The following is a 23,893-nucleotide window of genomic DNA, read 5'->3' on the forward strand; positions in this document are numbered from 1 at the left end:
AATAAACAAAAAACATTGTTTTAATAAATTAAAAAGAGCCATTGTAGGTTCAATAGGGAACATGAAAGAGTTGTTTATAATTTAAGAAATTGATTGCATGATTGCCTTAATTATACAGCTATCTATTTGTGATTTCAGTGCATGACTTAGAGTTTAATTATTGCAGTGAAAGATGGGTGAGCTGAAGCTATAAGAAAGTAGACAAATGTTTCAGCGAAAGCCTTCATTAGTGTCGTAATGGAGAGTTTCCTTAACTGTGCTGTCATTTAAAAGCAAGACTGTAAAAACAATAATGCAGTAATCACAGATTCTGTGATACACCTGGTTCATATTTTATTTTTGCTTGGGTCTTGGAACCAAGCCCGGGCGGCATGTTCCTTAAACTGGAATATTTAAATTCAATGGTACATTTTCAACAAAACTTATAAAGGGGAAGTGTATCCAGGCCAATGTAATTTCTTATATACTCCATTTGTGACAGGGAGCCAGGTCACTGGTTCCCGCACAAGTGTGCCTGTGAGGAATCAGCTGTGACAAGCAAACGGAGACATGTAGCTAAGCAACCAGCTGAGTGGCAGGCTCACCCTGAGCTAAGATGATTGGGAGGTCCAGATTGGCTGGGGGGGCGTGCCTGAGGATGCTGCGCAGAACTCAGAAAGAGGCTGCGCTACAGCACGGGGCTGCTGCAAGGCCATTGCTGTACAGATGCGCGCTGAGTGACAGTTTGTTACATCCAGGAGGGAAATGTCCACTCTATGGGAACTACCACCATGGAGCCCTTTAATTGCAAGACGGGGCCTGTGAAGGTGATTGCCCAGCCAGAACCGTCGGAATGAGTCGGAGTTCAGAAGCAACACAACAGAAGTAGGTCAGCTTAGGGGATGTGGATCCCAAAACAGTATAGAGAGGGTTTACTGTAGAGTAGTAAGGTTCTTGGAGTGGGACGTTCCTTTTAGGGGGACTAGTGCTCGTCATTTTGTGTGGCAAACTTTTATACTATATTTCTTTATTGAATGTGACACAAGGTCTACCATTGCTGGTACCCTAGTGTCAGCGCTGTGTTAAAATTAAATCTGCACGCCTGAGTGGCGTATCAACACCAATGCTCTGTGTCTGTCAGTATTTTCCAGTGACTACCCACACATGTAACACGTCACCGTTACACCATCTTATTACAAATTATTGTATCTTGTATCTGGATCTTTCATAACTTTTAAAATTGCCTGTTGTGTTTCACCATTGCTCTTTAGGTCCCATTAGTTTCCAAGCCTATTACAACACCTTCTTATATTCAGAAGTCCAGCCCTACTTGGTTACAAACAGAACCCAACAGGAAAGAATTAGGTACCTCGATTGGGTTAATATGAATTCCAACATAATTGAGCTGTAAAATACAACAGCAGGAGTCAACTATTTCTTGCTGCCGTTGCCAAAATGTTTTTGTGCTTCCAGTGAAAAACTTCCAGGCGCAGTATTTAAAACATAATGTGTCATTTAATCTCTGTAAATCATTTAAATATAAAAAGGAGTGACAGATAGATATGGTGTTGACAAGCAAGAGACTGCTGGAGTCTGTCTGAAATCACGATTTATTAGTCTTGATTTGGCATCACTGCAGAGAGGCGGTTTAAGATACCCTAAGCTGGTCTCCCACAGACCATGCTGAACTCCTTTAAGTGATTTTGACAGGCGTTCTTTAATGTAAACAATTGGTTTGTAACATCTTTATGAAATTTCTCACTTTCATGTGAATATCAAAAGCACGAATACCCTGACCTTGTAGTGCTTGTTTCCGATCACCTTTATTATTTGAGAGGATGACTACCGATAACATTCTTTTAGGTTTGCACAGTAAACAGCTTGTAGCATCCAACATCCAACATTATCAGATTTTTGAGATAAAGAAAAAAGGTTGTATTGCAGGCAATGGCAGATTTAAATATTTTCACAGTTGTGACGTGGTTTACACATTCATTGATAAAAAGCTCCCATTTTCAAAGATGAATCAGGAAACCGCTAATGATCGGAAACAGGAAAGCTCAGATCTGACTGATACGGTGACCTACAAGTGAAGACTGCTTGAAATTAAAATGGGAGAGCAGTTAACAATAGTGCTACATTCTTGTATTCAGATATATAGATCTCAATTAAATTCAATAAGCTTTATTGGCATGACAAGAATAAACAAGTTTTGTCAAACCAAAGTGTAACAAACATTACAAAACATTACCAAAACATTTCCCTCTCTAATTTCCTTTACCCTAACCCTTTCTCACTCTCTTCTACCTTCCTCTTCCCTCTCTCCATCCTTCCCTCTCCCTCACATTCAGTTGTAGGCCTGTGATTGGACTGTGGTGTGACGTGTTCACTGTGTGTCCCTCAGGCTATGATAAGGTCTCTACATAGTGGTTAGCCAAAATGGCTGTGTGTATGTCCTTCCCCAGCAGTACTGACAGCCTCTGTGTGTTGGGCATGTATGGGAATTCTGGGACAGAACTGCAGAATTTAGGGAAGAAAATGTCCCTGATATTTTTCCAGTCTTTATCAAACCATTTTTCTTTGAATTTATGTTTTTGTTGTTTTTCAGATTTACTATTTTCAATTTCGATTGTGCAGCTACTTTTCTAAATATAGTGCTGTTTTGAGCCTATCTGTAGAGTGGTTGAGGTTGTGCAGCTTACAGGGCTGTGTCTGTGTGCTGTTAGGATGCTCTGTTCATTTTATAAACCATGATCTCTCTCTCTCTCTCTGTCTGAAAATATATCAAACTGTAACATCACTGTATACATTTTAAACAATTTAATACATACAAAATGAAATGTGACTAAGAAAAAAAAATTACAATGGAAAAACAAGCCACGTAAAAATGTCACGTTATCTTCAAACAGTAAAAACATTGTTCTCTTAAGCAATAGCAAAAATAAGGCACTGTTTGAGGCAATACAGTGATCCAATTTCAAGCAGGCTATATCAGTAATAGCTTATTATTAACACTGCATAGCACGACCACTATGTCATGTAGACCAAAAGGTAGGAAAACAGCAAGTATCAGACCTTCACACTGTGCTGTTACTTTCATTCATAAAAAAAAATGGAGCATAATGTACAAGCAATGTACTGTAGCATCATGACAAAAATATATGGCTTTTGTTAAAATGTATAAGTGCTTGGTTCAGTATAATTAAAACACCTCTGTAATACACTTAAATATATCATTCTAACAAGGAGCAAGATATGAACAGCTAGGTTCTAGTTAAATTTGTAGTGGCATCAAGCATTTTAGACTGTAGCTAACCAGAATTCCATGAACACCACTGGAATATACAGATTTCACTGTGTGCATCTTAGACTAAGCACTTGCCAGTTCAATCATAATTTAATCATAGCAAAAAAAAAATAATACCTGCCATCTGGAACAACAATGAAAGAAACATTAAATGTGAGTTTTCCGAAAGGCATTTCGTACTAGTGTGTGACCACTAAAAGTGAAGACGAGTTCAACACTTTGACACCTGTTCAATTTGATTAAAAAAAAAAAAAAAAAAAAAAAAAACCTGAATACAAAAGTATATATTGCTGGAAACTAACATGCGTAATCATACCTTTTTGTCAAATTATAATACAAATATTGTTTTCAGTTATGCTGTTATTCCAGAAGAAAGGGAATGACAAACCTATGGCTTCCTTTTTGAGCAGTGTAAGAGGTTGTTCACATGATGTTAAAAAAAATAAATAAAAAATCAACACTTTTAGGAATATGCATAATTGTACTAAGTTAAATAATAAGTGTTTTGAGTATGAATAGTAAAGACAAAATACACAAATAGATAGACACTATACTAAATGGTTGTTGGTAGTTCCAAAGGAGTCAAAAGGCTCATGGAATGAGTAGAAAGAAATGCAGGTTACTAGATGGAAGACACTTCTTCATAGGAAGAAAAATATGCTTTATCAATCCCTTCAGATTGTTGATGAATTGTGGATGTTAGGAACCCTAAAAGGAGTTCTCCTTGAAATATCTTGAACCAAGAGTACAGTATAGAGGTTTATAGCACAGGTCAATAAAGGATTGCTATCTGCCACGGGTCCAATGTCTCACAATTTTTAGATGGACTGCTGCACAGTAGTTGTGTACAGTATATACACACAGTGGAAAGACAGTTGCAAAGTCAATGATACCAAACACCATATCTTTTATGTACAGTATACAGTAATTAAGGCCAAGCTTTAAAGCTATTCTCTTGAAACTACAGCCCCACTAATTAACCAAATACGGATCTTTTTTTAATAACACAAATTATATTTGGCAAACATTTAACCTGGCAATGGAACATAGGAAGTTTGTAAAATATTCACATATTAAACTATCAAGATCATTATTTCTCATGCATACAAGCTTATTGCACTGCCAGTAAGAAAACACATTTCGAGTTGTTAAGGCATTCAATACCTGCTGTTAAATACCCTGTACTTTTAATAACTATACTAAGAATTATTTAAACATGCTTGCTTTAAAATATATAATTACATTAGTTTTATCTTTAAAGCTTACAAACTGATATACAGGAACCCTAAACAAACAAACAAACAAACAAAAAAAATCTTATAATGAACCGATAGGCTGACTTCTAAGGTCAACCACAACTTACTGTTAGCATACCTATATACCGTTTTCATCTAACAAATTCCACATTAAAAATTGTACATGAAAAGAATTAAAAATGCATTTCACACTGAGAGTTTGCATAGGCAAATTCATATTACAGATTCATTAAAAAATATATTTTTTTTTTACCTTTAGGAGCAAGGATGAAGCATTTTTTCAATTGGCTATGCCTGCTTTCTGTACAGCTTAATGCATATTGAAAGTGTATTGTGTGTCTTGAACTCTGTGACATTGTTTTGTTTTCATTGTTTTGTTTTTGTTATCAACCACTTTAAGATGTTTCACTTTAAACCAGAACTGAGAACTACTTACTATATGCTATATTTGGAAAGTGATGGCCTTATTAGGAGAGTACAGCTCAAATCTACTATCAGTTAACAGTCTAAAACAGGGGTCCTGATTTACAAAACCTTAGCATGCTTTATTTAATGATTATTTATTAGTATATACGTGTTTATTTAATGGTCTATAAGATTTAAAGTGTCTTTGAATTCCTTAAAAAAAAAAAAAAAACAGTTGAGAATAATTTCAAATCACTAAAACAGGCTTTATCAAAGTCTTTAAATATAGCGTGAGTGTGGTGAACAGAGAGCAGTGTTTAATAAAATGGCCAATATCATAATTGCAGGGCGTTCTACTGTAATATAGCAGACCTTCTATAAAGGATAGAACCAAAGGCTGCTGAGTCTTGCATGATTTACAATTGATGTGTTGTGTTCCGATAATTATTATAAACATCTATCTACATGAATGGATATATGACTTCCATTGCAGTACCCGTTTGAGTAATCCAAGGGTTGAAACCTTTGAGGTGTGTCTTCCTTCTATCACAGTATCTGTATCTATTGATGCACCCTTGCCTTGGCTGAATCTAAATATTGAAACACCAAGCTTTTCACCTTTAGCATTATTGCTGTTATAAACCAACGCTGTTACTGAACACATAATATAGAGTTTTTTTGTATTACAATTCTTTAACCATCAGTTTAAAAAAAACAACAAAAAAAAACAGTATAAAAGGCAGTTTCGTGGTTTTGGGGGCGCTGGGGATAGAAAATGTTTTAGGAGTTAAAAAAAAATGTATGAAGGCAGACTATGCAATTAGTGAGATATTTTTGGCAGTTCACAGTGATCCTTTCTTAAATGAACTCCCCTCGGAAAGGAAGTGTGTGGAGGTTCTGCTGTTGCCAGCGGTATCGCAGCCTGGCAGGTTGTGTGTCCTTTGGGTTTTCAAACTCCGAGAACCCCAGCTCGTTCAGAATCTCATAAACCCCAGCTCTGGTTGCCACCTACGAGATACAAACATAAGAAACACACTTACAAAAATAATTAAGCAAAGTCATTCCAAGAGTGCACATTTTTATACGTCCCTCACCTCTTTCTCTTTTAAAAGTCACTTTTATTTATGGTATGCTTAAAACATCAAAAATGTTTAAAGCAAACATGGCTTCCAATTAAATGACCTCCTACAAGTGAGTGCACAAGAGGCCTGTTGTTTAAGAAGATTTGTTTAACAGAAGCCACCGTAGGTGAGACTTGGGTCCAAATTGTGAACCTTTATTAAAACTTACAACTCTGTGGTTGACAGACTGTTTTAATCCTGTTGGAAATCAGACGCAGACCTAACCTAGGAGGCTGCATGGTCCAGTGGTTAAAGAAACAGGCTTATAACCAAGAGGTCCCCAGTTCAAATCTCAGCTCGGCCACTGACTCACTGTGTGACCCTGAGCAAGTCACTTAACCTCCTTGTGCTCAGTCTTTTGGGCGAGACGTTGTTGTAAGTGACTCTGCAGCTGATACATAGTTCACACACCCTAGTTCTGTATCTTGCAAAGCGCTTTGTGATGGTGGTCCACTATGAAAGACGCTATATAAAATAAAAATTATTAATTAAGCTAATACTACTGCGTTAAATTGTAATTGAAAGTTCAACCATACCAATATACATACTCACTGTATCAATCCAATGTAGAAGTATTAACATACTAAAGTAATTACAAAAATGCATTCCATTGTTCAGAATCAATTTGAAGAACAAAGCCGTTCATTCAGCTGCAAACCTCTTATCAGCAGTGTTTGCTTTGTACAGTACTATTTGAAGGTGGGACAAATTAAATTTTTTGTGTAGCCTCCTAACCTTGCATTACCTTTAACAATGTCCACATTGAAACAGGTTATAACATCAGCTTCTCACCAATTGTATGTTTAGTTGTTGTTGTTGTTTTTTTGTTTGTTTTTTTTTTAATTGTGAAATTGAGCAAAACTTTTTTTCTACTTTAACACCAGAGTAGCACAATTGTTTTGGTGATATTTCCGATAGGCTTCCTAATATAACATACGTTTACAGGAGATAGTTCTTACGAACTCCATTCCGTTACTGTTGTGCTTACTATAAATCATGTGATTAAATTACTCCCCGTGATTACAGCAACCATGAAATCATACAATTCCTGTTACAAAGCTATTGATCTACAATAATTTCATGTCACTATGAAATGTTACTTGCTTGTAAAGAGTTTTTAGAGCACCACTTATTTCCTCTAGATCACCAGCATAGCCATGTCAACATGTAGTTAAATTACCACCTCCCACTTTAGAATGTTTGTGTGGTTTAGAAATTGGTCTATAATTACTTTAGACACCAGGGTCTTTGGCAGTATTTTGTGGTTTAACCATGGTTGATTTAGAAGCTGATGGGACAACTCCAGATGGTAAACATCTATAATTAGCAGCATAATTACACTGGAGGATGTTTGGTAGTTTAGACCAGAGTTTTTCAACTGGGGGTCCGCAAAATGACCATGGATAACAAAACGTTGCGTATATATTCTGTTTAGTAGAATAAATAATAATACAAATTAACAAACAAAAAGAAAACAATATGTTAACAATTTAAGCATAAATACCATGCACCGTTGTTTCAGGAAGAGATCACGGTTAAAGGTCAAAGGGCTGTTGGCGGGGAAACAGCATTTGTGCTGTGCACAGTTTAGGCAGCAACATGGAAACTTGCAAAAATATAAAGTTCGATATTTACCATGGATCAGTTTTTGAAGCAAAAAAGTGAATTTGCGCAACAGGAAAAGAATACAGAGCTAAAGCATCAGAAAAAGTTGAGAATTTGGTTTTATCCTTGCAAAACGTGTTGGCCCTGAAGGAGAACAGATACCTCAATGTGTTATTTGTTTAGCCATGCTGTCCACTTAATGTAGAAGCCTTCCAAATTAATCCGAAATCTAGGAATGAAACATCCTATCCTTAGACATCTCGGTGGAGTATTTTAAAAGTTGCATGAAAGGTTTGGCAAGGCAGATAACACTGATGAGAAAGGCTTCAACTGTTAGCTCAAATGCACTGAAAGAGTCCTACCAAGTAGCTCTTCACATTGTGAAGTGCAAGAAACAGCATTCAATCTTGTTTTCCCTGGAGCAATAGATACTTGCAATACTATGTTTGGGGAGGAATACAGGAATACAGTGAAAGTAATTGCCCTGTCTGACAATACCATCTTGAGGAGGCTCAATGATATGCCATGTGACTTTGCAGATCAGTTAACTATGAAACACTGAAGCATTTGCAAGTTGATGAATTGACCAATGTTGTTAATGATGCCCAATTATTTGCATTTGTGAGGGTACTGATATATCTGAAGAATTCTGCTTTTGAAAGAGAAGGAAGAGGACTAACCCATAGAGCTTTCCAGTGACAGTGTGTACTAGAATCAATATATCACAAGTGAGTGTCTTATTAGATTTTGGATTGGAAGTGGAAATGAATCCCCAGAGCTTGCAGCAAAGGCCTTAAAAGTTCTCTAACCATTCACAACTATGTACCTGTATGAAACCTGCTTCTCTTCCTTGACTGCTCTGAAAACAAAATACTGCCCTCGACTTCAACCTGAACATGACCTCACACCGTGTCTTTCCGTAGCGATATCTCAGAGGATTTATGCTCATCACATCAAGCTAAGGCATCACATTAATGCAAGTTGATTCACTTTTATTATATGGATTGCTGTGGATATTGTGTAATAGTAACAGTAATTTAAGCATATGTTTTTCTTATTCCTGACAGATGTATTTTTATATGATATACAGCAGCTACTTTCTTTACTTTTTTAATGTTCTGAATTGCGTTCCAAGAAAGCAACTGAGTGCATGAAAGAATACTTTTCTAGGTCAGACGTTAACCCCCTTTGAGTGGGGGTCCCTAGTTTTGGTGACTTTGTGTCAAGGTGTCCGCAAGTATAAAAAGGTGGGAGACCCCTGGTCTGGAGCACAGGTAGTGGGTTTCAACCCCATCAACAGCTTTACTAAATCCAAGAGTAATTTGTGAAATGGCCTCCAGTACAATAATTAGACATTATCATGACAACATCTTCAGCAGGGGAGAGAGTCTGGGTTTCATTGGTTGGAGAACATTTTGATGCATATCTGGATGGTTTAGGCATCATGTGCTAATACATTCAGACCAGAACGGGTTTAATGTCCACCCAATAGTAGCCCTCAGGAGAATCATTTTTAAAAGTGTCTTCCTTTAGTGTGAACCAGCTCTGGCAACACAGCTGTGTTTGATTTCACAAAGTGTAACACAATGGCACATATCTTTTGATAAGCTGTGTCTATATTGAAATATGGCTGCAGGAACATAAATGGGGATTCTGAAGCATATGTATAACCTTCAAGAAATGTCACTCACTCATCACATATAAGATACTGGCTCTCTGATACTCAAGATGACCAGGCCATTTTGGGAAGCTAATTTGCAATACATTATGAAGGAATACACCAAAATAATGTAACCCCAGGCTGAAAAACCTAATTTTCCCATCTACAGTAAGCAGTGCTTTGTAGGAACGGAATATAGTAATTGAAAACAGCACAGGGCTTGGTCAAGTACAGTCAATTAGCCACAGCTTATAAGCTGTTCCCAGAACTTCGCTCTGTACTTCGAACCCAGCACATCTGATTGTAAGTAAAGTTGGGAGATGTCTCTTTCATTTCCTATTGAAAAGATCAATGATGCCAAAACAAATTAGCAGCTCCAATGGAACTGGAATCTTTCCCACAGCATATCAGAGACTCCCCACATACCGAAGAGCTGCTGAGATTAATTTAAACTTTTATCACTTTCCAAGATAAAACCTGTGTGATGTATCATCTTGTTAACAAGGGATCCTGAGGCCAGCAAGCACACACAACAAACTCCCATACAATACAAAATACATAATACATGCACAGTCATCAGACAGATGGGGTATGGGCACTCTGCAGATGAAGTGTCTTCTTTAATCTCCTTAAATTATTTAATGGAAAAACTACTTTTAGTCTACTAGTGATGATCTTGCTGGAGGACAAAGTACAGAATGTAAGTGTTGCGATTGGTCTGAGATGATTTAATGTATTTCTCTATCAATCTGAGCATACTATTTACATACTACTGTATACAGAGGGTCCCACATTTACAAATGAACAATAAAGAGGTTTCTAAACTAACGATACAAATAAGTAAGATTATTATGTTGGTATTATTTTCATATGTGTACACATAAGTAAAAATATGTGGATAAGCACTTTCAGACCATATAAAGTCCTCCATGCTCTGTCACAATTTCCCTGTTTATTGTCCTAGAATTGTCATTGGACAAGTTAAAAACAATAACACTGCATATTAAAGTGCTCTAAACAGTATTTCCAAAACTCTGACAACATCTTGAATGGAAGATCATTACAAGTGCTTGCTGCTGCTGCTTCATGCACTGCATTATATTCTGTCAGCAGGCTACCAGCCCCTGGAGGACAAAGGCTGGCCCAGTGGTAAGATTACAGATTTACCTCCTCAAACCACAGAAGCGTGAGGGCAAATTGGACACAAATTCCCAGCCGAGATTGACAGTATGTTACAACCAGTATGGCAAACCTGCACTTCCCCGATTGCCTTTACCAGGTGAGCTGCTTGGGATCAACCATGTCTATTTTGATCAACAGAGATGAAGCTTACTTATCCATGCACAAATGTTCAAAACACCAAGAATGGAAAGGACATATTTCAACAGTAGTAGTTTTTGTTTGATTGTTCGTGCGCAATAATTTTTCTTTCCTCTTGTACATCAAAATAAACATTTCACTATGCAGACTGAAAAACTCCCTTTTTAGCACATTCTTCTCATAAAATAATTTAACTTGGTGTTATATTTCTTCACAAAGTATCGTTTATTTCTATAAGGTGGTTTCAATGTCTAAGCGTAACTTTGCCAACTTGATAAATGCATTGCACAATGAGAGAATTTGGATAGCATCATTTATTTAATTTAGCAAGGAATGTATACTGAGCATCAAAAGAAACCACTTATATTTGGATAAAATTCACTACACTTTTCATTGTGCTGATTAACAACTGACATCATGAAGATACTGCAAAATGATCTGTCGATCTTGGGCAGGTGTGGTGACTCTTGGTCTCCCAGTTCATGGCCTGCCATTGGCAGAGTGTGTCTGGTTATCTCCCCAGGTTTGAAATTGCTGGCTGTGAGCACCCAAGACGGTGAGCCACAGTACGATGCCCTAGTCTAGCCTCCAACATGCCGACTGCACCAAGGTGCTGCTCTTTTGACAGAAGTGGCATATTGTTTTTTTTTTCCATGATTTTCTTTATTGCTTTTATTCAAGCTTGCAATTCAACAGCTGAAATCACTCCTATACCACTAATTAGGTGATTAAGTGCATATGCTTCAGTCATAGTCACTCAAGTGTGTCATGGTCAGGGATGAATGACTGAGTGATTAAAAAGAAACCAAAAACATTTAGTCAATGTCCATCATTTATATACCTTTTTTTAAAATAAATGTGTTATATTAGTGATAAGTTTCTTTTGATGCGCTGTATCTATTTCAGACAGCAGAATTATTTTCTAAATTTTCCTAGAAGGGCCAGAAAAAAAGGGTTCAAGGTCAAATGCAAAATTGTACATATAATAGGAACTCTGTGGTTAAACAAGGACCAGTATTGGTCTGATCTGTTTCAGAATCATGATATTTTAGGAGCAAATAAGTATTCATGTAAAACTCTGAAGCCATCAATAGACATTGTTTAAAAAATCATCTAATTCCCTATAAAACAGGTATACTATAATATGTTGTGTGTAGGGTGTATCTTTTGCAGTTTTGGGGGGAGAGGACTGGGAAGCAAAGCTGAGCTGCTAAAACTGTTCTAGCTGACCAACATGTGCAAAATGATTTCTGCAATAGTAAGAAACACCTCACACAATGTTTTAACTTAAGAAAATAAAATATAAAAAGACAAAGGCTGTACCCAGGAAACATAAAAAAGGCTTATTAGCATTTTATTAACTTTACAACTGAGCAGGATAACTATTCATGATCTGAGCTGGATTACAAACCAGGCCTCCATAATGTCAAAGACCGTACAATATTTAAAAAAATAATAACATCCACAACAATACGGTTGTTTCTGGAAAACACTGCAGTAGTATCAACTACATGGTGTCATCCTTACAGCACATCATGAAATTCTCTTTGATCAGATTACTCATGGAGGCATAGCTTTATAAAAATGTTTAATGCTGACAAAAACTCCAGACAGGGATGGCAGATGAATAGTAATTTGTAAGGAATGCACATAAATTCCTTCCTTTACTGTATGAGTACAGCTGACCAAACTATGCCAAACAATTAATGTTCAAAAAAAAAAAAAACACAGGAGGTCCCAGACTTTTTGAAGTTCAATATGTGAAGGACCCAGCGACAATAGAACTAGAATAAGCTTGTAAATTCCACAAGAAAGATCTTATCGAAAATGCAGTTACGGATCACAGCACAGAGGAACTAGGATGTTCAAACAAAACCCACAGGCAATCTAATACAATTTCCAACTCTTAACTTTTGACAGCTGTTGCCCTAAATCACACCAAAATACGAGTACTTGAAAATGACTGAGTTTGATTCGGAATACAAGGGTATACTACCATGGTTCCAGCTGCACCAAATTACAGGGACAGACCCGGGCAAACTTCATAGATGTCTGCTCATCTTAGTAAAGAAATTAGTAAAGATCATACCCTCTGGTGGTCAGCACTGCAAATCAAACCTTGTTCTGAGGAGAAAACACTATGGTGAATAATCTATTCAAAAATGTCCATGCAATGTCACATGATCCTCATCAACCAAAACAATCCCAGTGTTTTCTTTCAAACAGATGTCTGAGCCCCTAGAGTTTCCTCACCTCATACATCCAGATGCTGAAAGGTCGTTGCCAGGAGTCTTTCTTCTCCAAATGTAAGTAAGTGTTGAAGAGGATGAGGTAAACATAGCGCTCCAGGTACTGCAGGCTTTGCAGCTGCAACAGCTGCATTTCTTTCTCACACTTGGCAGTTTTAATCTGCAATTTACAAGAGAAACATGTTTCAATTTCAACATCATGTAATTGACTTGAGAAGACGTCTTCCATTACTTTATGCTGCATAACAAAAGATTCAACCAGTGTGACGAATAACCGCACTCCTTGGAATCGGTCACTTGGAATGCTCTGTTCACCCAGGCCATCAAAATCAAGAACATTTGGGGTACATTTAATATTTTGCCTTTTTCTGAAGTAGAAAGGTTTTCTTTATAGGGATATCAAACAAGGAGTCTGAGTGGGCAATATATGTTCTAATCATCAGTTTTTTTGGGGCTAGCAGTTCACTTTTGAAATACGTTTTATTATAAAATACTCCATAAGAAATAAGCATTTCAAATCACATTTAATATAGCTCTCCCTGGGAATTTATACTTAAAACATTCCACTGACCTTGTCTTAATCGCACAACTCACCAGTCCCAGAACTGGGAAAATACACTCCACCACTTACAATAATTATCCTTAATTACTTTTAGCCAAAAGTGTAGAGCTAATCAAGTGCTGTTGCCACCTACTCAGACCATATGGAAACTTTAATAAAGAATGCGAAAAAAAGACGCAGCAGGCAAAAACCAAATGATGCATCAAGTGATAAGCAAGGATTCAATGCTACCAATTAAAGGTTCTAAAGCCAGTTAGAAATGAACCCATAACTTCAAAATAACACCAAAAAATTATTATATCAAACAAAGTAAAATAGATGTTTTAGCTAATGTCTTCATCAGTGTACTAGACACCAGGGAGAAATTAACAAAAAAATAATTAAAATATTACAGAGAATGCTGAAAATACTAATTTAGAATTCACCTTGGGATTAGTCTTACCTTTTCAGCAAATGAAAGTCAAATAATGCTCTTTAGGGGGGTCATGTATCTATTCAGACAATTTAACCGTATTTAATATTTTATGTGCATCCTGCCATAAAATGCCAAACTCGGGCCTCAGTTTCCATGGAGATAACAAGAGATCTGCTTTAGCAAATTTACAAAGAAACACAACAGTGTATTGAAGCCTTACATCCTTAACATTTGACCCCCTAATGTTCATGTAACCTAACCCAGGACTCAAATACCACTCCATGTCCTGGGAACCTCTATGCACTACAAAATTAAGAGCCAGCTTCACTCCATACTTCAGCTGGAGAACCCCTGTCCAATAAAACCACCTAAATGGCTTTGACACGTCTAGAGACAAACAGTCGCCATGCCAGCTCTTTACATGGCTTGTATGTACATTAATAAAACTTCACACCCAGTCCGGACAGCCAGTTCCACTGTTGCCTATTCCAAAGTTAAAAATCCCTCTTCTTGTGCAACTCCTGTTTAATGGCCAATATAAGCCAGAAATGATTTGTATCTGTGACAGCTGGGCTACAAAAAAATATCATAGAAGGGTTGTTCATCAAACGTTTTATGTCTGTGAAACTTAAACATGAACTTCTACACACTTAAGAGCTTTACAGTTACAGAAGCTCAGTAAAACCTCAATAGCAAATTACTGGGATGGAAAACACCAAACACTAAAGAACAGCACTATGAAAATTCAGTGAAGATTTTCCAAACATTGTGCCAAGCGTTTTTCACCCTGGGTGGTTGGGAAGAGGAAAAAATATGAATGAGATGATTTCATCACAGTGTCCTTTCTTTCATGTGGCAGATTTTAAGAGTGCAGGCAGACTAAACGGCAACCAGAACACTTAACTTTGAAAACTGGAACCCAAATGTCTACAATTGGTGTTGGTAGATTTAACACATTTGTCAGCATTTATTAACAATCGCCACTTTTTTTTTTTTTTTTCAAAATTTAATTTTCATAACTGTTGAGCTCAACTAGAATCTGTTTTCTTTTTTTTTTAATTTATGAAAAGCCCTTATTTTATCTCTAATGAGCTCTATTCTAATTATATTAGACAACTAAAAATGGGGAAATATTTCACTTTTGTTTAAACTCACATTTTACAATAATTACACTGTTAGAACCATAAAAGCTTGTCCTACCACACCTATAAACAAGCATGGTATGTGAAACGCCTAAACAAACTCCTCTTTGAAATCAAAACTACAACCGAGAATTTAAATAATTGTATGTGCATGCAAAAATGTATGTGCAGCATTGACTGGTTTTTCAATATATATAAGTGTGACGTGTAAAGACAGACTCCGATACTTCAGGGGATATTTGGAGAATAAGCAGTTCTATAGATAAATTTAAAATATCATACATTTATACAGAAGACACATACTGTACACAAACCTCTGTAGACACAAAAATGGCAAAACACACAGATTCTAGATACTGAACTGGATATATGGAATGAACTGAATAAATAAATAAAAAAAAAAAAACTTAGATTTACTCAATTTCTACTTGAAATACAGTTTGACTGTGTAGTTTATAGGTAAATAAATAAATAAATAAAACTTTTATGCGCCACACGACAAAAAAATTCATGAATAACCTGCCAACTAGAAAAAAAAAAAAATGCAATTAGGAGCCGTGTTCAGGAACAGCTTCAAGCTTGTATCAAAGAAGTTTTACTTCTTGGTAAAAGCTGTTTTACCATCATATGTGTCAATAAGCAGTTCAGTTTTAGTCAGACAACAAACAGGTCTGTAGTTGCTGACTACAGGGCCTTTTTCAAATGCTACACACAACACTACAGTATGTTTTGGGGATTTTCTATTAACAGGTCTGTAGACCATTGCAACTTTGCAACTTTGCTGAAAATGTTAGCGGCAAATATTTGCTTCAATGGTTAGAAAAAACGTTTTTTAAATTTAAATGGCATCAAAACACCTTACAAAGTACAAACCACATTCCAGCTAGTGCACAAAGTGTACCTATTTCACTATAAAAAAGCACATATTCTTGTTACAGGTATTTTAAGTAATTAAGACAATGCCTGTCATGACAAACAAACTTTCTACTTCTTCAATTTCACCCTTGGAGACTGCTACAGCAGAGCATAGACCAGTGGAGTCTTGCCTAACTCCTCTGACTGATCAGCCCACAGATCCTGGTTAGCAGTATGCATGAAACAACTTGGCATTCCATTGATGTCCCTTTTCCTGAAAGGAGAACCCTCGCCTCATTACAAAGACATTTCCAGTTCCTGCTTTGGGAGATTGGGATCAGGAAATATTCTTCTAAGGAGTCCACTTTGGGTATTATCTCCATTGTGAATGAACAGAAGGGAGAACCTTAAATGTAAGGACTTGTTTTTCTTCTTCATGTGTTCTCAGTAGAATTAATACAAAAGTAGACAATTATAAAAGTCAGGGAATCGCAGCTAATCAGGTTTCCAAGCACAGTGATCATTATCTTTTCAAAGGGACTTTAAAAAGTTTTTAAATTTATTTTCAAATGGCAACATCACTATCAATCCGAAACCTAAACACATGTTTTATTGTACATAGGAATTTTTTAATATAATTTCAAAATCAATCCCATAGCAAGTATTTTGGTTAGCAGAGTAATCTACACTTGTCTTCAATTAAAATTAAATATCCACTAAAGGTTAGCCTCTGACCCCAGTGCAAGTCTGTCTTTCTTTTTGCAAGGTCATACAAGGTTAAGTTAGCCTGCGTTTACAGCTCAAGGCAATTCTAGCCCCAAAGGACACCCAGCAGCTGGAAAATGGTTTTCTCAGCATGTGAACAGCAAAACCAAAACAGCTAACAAACTGTGTATTGATACGCCTTCTATAAGGAGTTTGACCGCACATTGTCCTGGGGACTTTAGAAACACACTTTACACAAGAGAATAATGTTTAAGCCAGAGCAAAAGGGTTGGTTTAAACATTATATATAGAACAGATGATTTATATAATCATAGCTCTTCCTGCCATGCAAACTAAAACAAACATACCAACAACAATTCCAATTCTAAATTAAGCACTGCATATTTTAGTTGGATAGGGTTGAATGCAGTCAGTTTGTAATTGCAATACAGTCCACTAAAACCGTATCTTGGTAAAAAGGGGAAGCAAACTGAATGGCAGTAAATAAGGTTTGTCAGTTGCACGTTCAAAGTTATGCACTTGGCAACACACCAGGAGAAAAATAATCCTGATGGTGCTATTAAAATGTCTAGGAATGATATTGCCTGGCAATTATTATTATTATTATTATTATTATTATTATTATTATTATTACTATTATTATTATTATTATTATTATTAATAATAACACTGAAGATCTTTTGGTTTTTTGCATTATATGATAATATGCAGCCAATTCAAACACACTTCTATATAAGTAAAAGTGGCTGCTATTTCCCGGTACAGAATAACTTCCTGTGCTGTAGCTCAATTTCATCCAATGACCTAGATACAATCAGGTTACATGACCTAACATACAGAAAGTGATTAGATACCAGGAATTGGTTTAAGTGATTGTTAAGACTCTAAAGAGACATTCACTAAGTTTCCAAGAGTATGGAAATCACAAATTTACTATATGCAATCTTCATTGCCATTTGTAAATTGTCAATTTCACTTTTTATGTTTGCTGTACTCAGGAATAATATGGTAATCTTGCTCTAATTATTTTAAGTGAACTTCCTTGGTTTGATAATAACTCTTAAATTACCAGCTGCATACTAATCTTTAAAAGCCTGTTGTTGACATCTTCTAACAAGTTAGACAATCTTATTTGTTGTGCTTTCTTAGGGGAGGCTTTTCTGCTTAGGAAGGCTGGTCTTAGTGATTAATGTTTGTGATAAGTGGTATAAATTAAGGAAAATGTCACTTTCAGTATCAAGTCATTTATCCAAAATAAACCCCCAAAAAACCACACACAACATGATTTGCTAATTAGTTTTACACTAAAAACTACAACCATCTGTTTGACATCTGTCATTTTTCTCTTCAAAATGGGCAATGAAACTCTTAAAGTGGATCAGTTTATGTAGGTCTCATGTTCTGGCTGCAGCTAGTCCATGAAGTGATTCTGTACCAGTAAGCAGTAAACACTTTCCAGCTATAGTCTCATCTTTGAAATGTCAGCATTATATATATATTATATATAATGCAGTTTAACTATAAGTAAAAAAAATAAATAAAAAAAAAAGCTTTAAAACAATTGTCATATTATATGCAGTGACAATTTAGTAAATGCAAATGAGGAAAAATGACACATATATTATAATATAAATACCATTGCGATACACTAGTAAAAAAAAGCCTTAGTACCTCAAACAGCTGCACTTTGAACAACAAATATTATTACTGTACATCCTTGCCAACCAAACAAGAAACAGCTTCGGTCTAAGCCGATGCCTTCCCTGCAGTGCCAAGTCATTGTCAGCCAGTCTATTGTAATCCTCATTTAGAACACCGCAGCGTCTCAAAACACATGCCTGGACTTGACTTGTGCCAACAAATTGTATTTATTTGATGTGGCCATCAGGAAACTATTAGTTTTGTTTTTTCTTTAAGAAATGTGTCCAAAAACACGCAAAGGTGTTACATTACTTTACATAATTACAGTGGTTTGCAGAAGTATTCACCCCCTGCAAAGTTTTCACATTTTTTAGGCACTTTACATGTAGAATCTACACATACTACTCCACATTGATAAAGTTAAAAAAAATGCATATAAAATATAAATAAGTAAGATTTACAGAGAAAAACAGATTCATCTCAGTTGCATAAGTAAGCAGTCCCTTTGCTACTGCAGCCCTAAATCAGCTTAGGTGCAAATGATTTGTTTGAAAGGTTACAAAATCTGTGAAGTGGTTTCAGCCTGTGCGTACTCAAAGTAGTTTAAGTTGTAGGTAATTTCCCTCAGGCATATCAAGACTTTCAAGCTGCAACTCACACAGTGATCCAACAAAGCAACCATGAAGACCAATGAGCTTTTGAAACAAGTCAGGGATAAAGCGATAGAGAGGCACAGAGCAGGAGAAGGGTACAAGAAAATTTCAAAAGGTGCTGATTATCCCTCTCTGCACAGTGAAGTCCATCATTAAGAAGTGGAAGATGCATCATACCACACAGACACTATCCAGATCAGGTCACCCTCCTAAATTGAGCAGCCAGGCAAGCAGGAAACTGGTTCAGGATGTCACTCTGAACAATGACCTTGAGAGATCTGCAAAGTTCAGTGTCTGAGAGTCACTTTTCACACATCAACAATAAGCCAGTCCCTACACAAAGCTTGCCTGTATAGATGGGTGGTAAGAAAGAAGCCATTACTCAAAAAGCCTCATCGTACAGTTTGTGAAAAAGCATGTAGATGATACTGCAGACATGTGGAAAAAGGTTTTGTGGTCAGATAAGACCAAAAATGAACTTTTCGGTCTAAATTCCAAGCTTTACGTCTGGCGCAAGCCCAACACTGCATATCACCCAGTCATCACCATCCCAACTGTCAAGCATGGCGGTGGCAGCACCATGTGGGATGCTTCTCTTCAGCAGGGACTGGGACACTTGTCAGGACAGAGAGGAGAATGGATGGTGCAAAGTACAGGTGAATCCTTGAGGAAAACCTGTTTGAGTCAGCCTAGACTGAAACTGGGAAGGAAATTCACATTTCAGCAGGACAGGACAGGACAGCAGGACTTGAAGTACAAAGCCACACTGGATTGGTTGAACAAGAAGACAATTAATGTTCTTGAGTGGCCCAGTCAAAGTCCTGACTTGAATCCAATTGAAAATGTATGGTGACTCTTGAAGACTGCAGTCCATCGATGATCCCCAACAAACTTATCAGAACTGGAGCAATTTTCCTGTGAAGAATAGGCAAAAATTTCACCTACTGTGCAAAGCTAGTAGAGACCTATCCAAAAAGACTCATAGCAGTAATTGCTGCAAAAGGTACTTCTACCAAGTACTGAGTAAGGGGCTGAATACTTATGCAACCAGTAAATTTCATGTTGTAAGTTTTGCTGACATTTAATCTTCTCCTCACATAACTGTGTTGAATAGGGTGAATACTTCTTCAAACCACTGTACATCAAATTGTGCATCTAAGCAGACTCAAGCATACTTACAGCATAGGAAAAAAAGCTCACATTGTAAATTACATCCAAACAGGGATTTAAAAAACCTAAGTGGAAGGCTGCTGCAGTCTACATAACTGTCGGATCTTATGGTTGGGGCTTACTGCTTACTTAATGTCATCTATGAGATTGATCTAGAGATGGTTAAGCCAATTCTCAGAGATGTATGTTTAAGGGCATTGAAGCACTTACAGGCTAAAATAAACCCATTTCACTTTTTGCAGACTGAACCCGAGCCTCCAGACGTGACGAAAAGCTAGTGATTAAACCCGTTTAAACAACTAGGATCTAGATTTAAATGATACAGCCATACAGTATATAACTGTTTTGTACACACACACGCACAAACATAGTTTGTTGAGAAAACTGCCACTGCTATTTCTTATTGCTCTTGATTGATGTTTATTCACTTTGTTCCTCAATAGAGCAAGCACTAATATAAAGAGACCTACATAGACCATACTCAGTAAATAACAAAGATCTAGCTAAATCCAGAACAGATGGGATTTTCAGTCCTGCTAGGCTGGGATGGGCAGTGGAAACGCTTGTGGACAAGCAACAAGTGCACGGATATGTGACACAAATGAAAATCAATCAATAACGAGAACACACATGCATTCATACACGTTTATGAATTACACTATTGAGAATACATACACTTTTATGAATTACAGTATTACTCTTACTTTTGTTTTGTTTTTCATAGTTATAATACATTCGAAGTAGGGTTCCCTCTGCTTTTTGTAATGCCTGGTCTGGTACCATTATGGTATTTTAAGAGAATGTATTATTGTTAAATTATACCTGAGTCCCAGGATTGCTGTACTCCTCATTATAAACTGGAGCGCACAAGAACCAGGTTAGTATGGAAAAGGACCAATACTACAAGTGAGAGAGCTGACTACACAGGATGTACTATAATATAAAGAAAGAAAAGAGTCTATTCATTTTTGTGAAGAATGATTTGCTGATAAAGTGTTTTTGTTTATAAATACATTTGGAAAAATCACGAAAGCTTCTTTTTTACAAAGCGATAGCAACTTTGGTGGTAACCCTCTGCATTCAAAACAAGTCATATTTACATACATTGATACACATGGAGCACAGCTGGCTAGCCAATACAAATCAACCTTTTTTTCTAAAACCAAAGTATAGCCTAGTTCTCTAAACTAGCATTTCTAGACCATCACATAGCATTTGTATAAAGAGATCGGAGTGTATAATACACAGCACCATAATGAGACAATTACATTAGATTATCTGGCATTTTCTCATGGAAACTTTTTGGAGCATAGCTTGGCAATGGAAGAGCCAGTCATCACTAAACGAATGACAGCCAACAATTTATTCTGACATCCGTCAGTAAAATAAACCAGCAGGGCTACTGTAGAGTGTTTCATTTCAGTTTTATAAGCAATTTCATTGATACCGCCTCAGAATTAAATTGATGTTTATTCACTTTGTGCTCGCAGGGCCAGCACAGGTACAACTCAATAGTGCAAGCGCTAATACAAAGAGAGACCTAAGTAGATCATACTAAGTAAATAACAAAGTTCCAACTAAATCCAGAACAATTTTTTTTTCAATCTTTCCGGGCTGGGATGAGCAGTCAAAACTTTTTGGAGCATAGCTTGGCAATGGAAGAACGTGTAACCACTAAAGGAACCTGTGATCTACCAATCACAGGAGTTGAGGCCCAGGCTGGGAAGTGATCCTTGAGGACTCAAAGGATTCAAATCAGCAAAATTATCCATGCAGTACTGATTTTACCAGATGGGCCACTAAGGACCCTGACGTTACAGAATAATATTTAGGAGATGGGGTTAAAATTGTGCCTACCGCTAAAGTAGCTGCAATATACATGTTCAGCATCTCTATTTTCTTTATTTAGCCTATTAACTAAAGAAACTAACAATAGCAGCGAGATGCATTAGCTGCTGGTTTTCCTACATCATGCACCTGCTATGAATTCCTGCTGCTTCAACAGTAAGGCATGGACTGGGCGTTGGGGTCACTTTCTCTCTTTCATATCCTTGAGTCAAGCCTATTATCGGCACTCTCCCTCACATACAATAACTCAGGATTACAGCCCCCATTGGAGGCTGTGTGGAGACAGGATATTCTCAACATCTCTCCTGTGATTAGAAGTTCCAGCCCTGATGGCAGTGAACCTAGGAAGTGGAGGGTCATTGAGCTAACATACTAGTACAATAAACCCCAGCTTCTGAAAAGGGAAAAAGCAGAGATCATGCTTCAAACTGGGTAATGCTGATCCTGTAACAATGTAAGATAAATACACAATGTAATCTAAATCCCTGATGTGCCCAATTTTAAGGAAATCTGTGCAGTGATCTACAATTCCTGACAGAAGTCAAGCTTCTGATACCCACTGGTAAAGAATGTCGTAACTAATGTCATATCACAGTTGAGTTAGTGGTTCTAAAAGATCAGGTATAGGAAACCTTGGCTCTCCCAGCCCATTCCATTGAATTACTTAATGGTGAAGATCAATACTTAAGAGAGTACCAGATTGGAACATGTTCTCTAGATATTTTTAAAACTACTCACATACAGCACAGGAGCCTTTGTTGGGGCAATAACCAGTGTAAATGAGTACAAATCAAGAATCCCTGGAGGTCTATCATATTCTAAATATACCAACTGTATTCCAAAATTTCTCATTCTCACTCTCTCACTCTCTCTCTCCTGCCAGCTGTGTTCAAAATCAAACCATTCCCCTTTCCCTGAAAAAAATATTCCCATTTAAGTTATCAATAAACTATGTGTCTGTTTTCAGTCTAAAATATCACATATTACTTGTGGATGGCTTCGGGTACATTATTGAACCAATAATGAAAAGCTCAAGCTCATTTACTGTGTTTGACTTCTCTTTTGCAAAACACATTACATAGAGCATGAAATAAAATCTTTCAGTGCTATATACCGAGACCAGTATTGTGATACATTAAACATTGACCTTTACTGCAGTAGTTTTTCTTGCAGTTTTAACTTACCTTTTTCTCAGCTTTTAGTTGGGAGTGCTCCTTAAATCTATTTAAATTTTTTTTTTAAAAAACCCTCTACAACAGAATTTCAATTTTACAATAATAAAAAATATTTGTGGTTTTCTTCCTGAATAGCTGTGGTCAGACATTTATTTTAAAATTACTGGTCAATGACAGTAAAACATCACTGACAAGGCTCATACTGGACCATGTGTCCGGAATCAATCTGTGCATACTCTTGATTGCTCAGAGTGTATTAGAGTGCTCTGGCATGGAGTCAGTCTTAAATGCTCCAGAATGTTTTTAATGGCAAGGTTTGTCTTAAAGAAAAAAAAAAAAAGTTAGTGTAGCATCAGCAGTCTGCCAGAGCAAAAGTAGCCAGCATGCTGTCTGCATAACAATGAAGGGAATGGTGGCAATGGATCAAACTGGGATATTTCATTTTATAACTTAGAATGTTTCTTTCTGAGGTCGTGCATGCAAGGCAGCTCAACTTCCAGCAGTGGGAAAAATTGCAAGACACTTTTTTTTTTTTTTTTTACACACTAAAATACTGTACTTTATAGTGACTTTGGTAAACAGGTGGGCTGGTGCATTTTGTGTAAGCCTTGCTCATTTACAGCTTGAACCTACTGCATTATACACTTAAAATGCATGTAAAGATGCTTTAGACTCTAATTGGAAATGTAATTTCTTTCAGGACAGACCAAAAATCTATACTTCATGGAGACTGAACCCAGAGTCCCTAACTGTTTGCTATTGGATTCTCCTGGAAACCTAAAGAAGACTTGAATCCCTTTAGTG

General features: G+C 36.7%; 1 protein-coding gene across 2 annotated transcripts in view; it reads right to left on the reverse strand.

The window, feature by feature from the left end:
• Window positions 1–1,530: 1,530 nt before the first annotated feature.
• LOC121325757 (paladin-like) overlaps window positions 1,531–23,893 on the reverse strand; it is an 88,558-nt gene continuing 66,195 nt past the window's right edge. For both annotated transcript variants that reach the window (XM_041268702.1, XM_041268701.1), the window contains exons 19-20: window positions 12,907–13,062; window positions 1,531–5,955 (exon numbers count right to left, since the gene is read on the reverse strand). In XM_041268702.1, the coding sequence (XP_041124636.1) occupies window positions 5,806–5,955; window positions 12,907–13,062 (306 nt within the window). In that variant the 3' untranslated portion in view covers window positions 1,531–5,805. The remainder of the gene's footprint in view (window positions 5,956–12,906; window positions 13,063–23,893) is intronic.

Source organism: Polyodon spathula, chromosome 13 (assembly GCF_017654505.1).
Source record: "Polyodon spathula isolate WHYD16114869_AA chromosome 13, ASM1765450v1, whole genome shotgun sequence".
NCBI lineage: Eukaryota > Metazoa > Chordata > Actinopteri > Acipenseriformes > Polyodontidae > Polyodon > Polyodon spathula.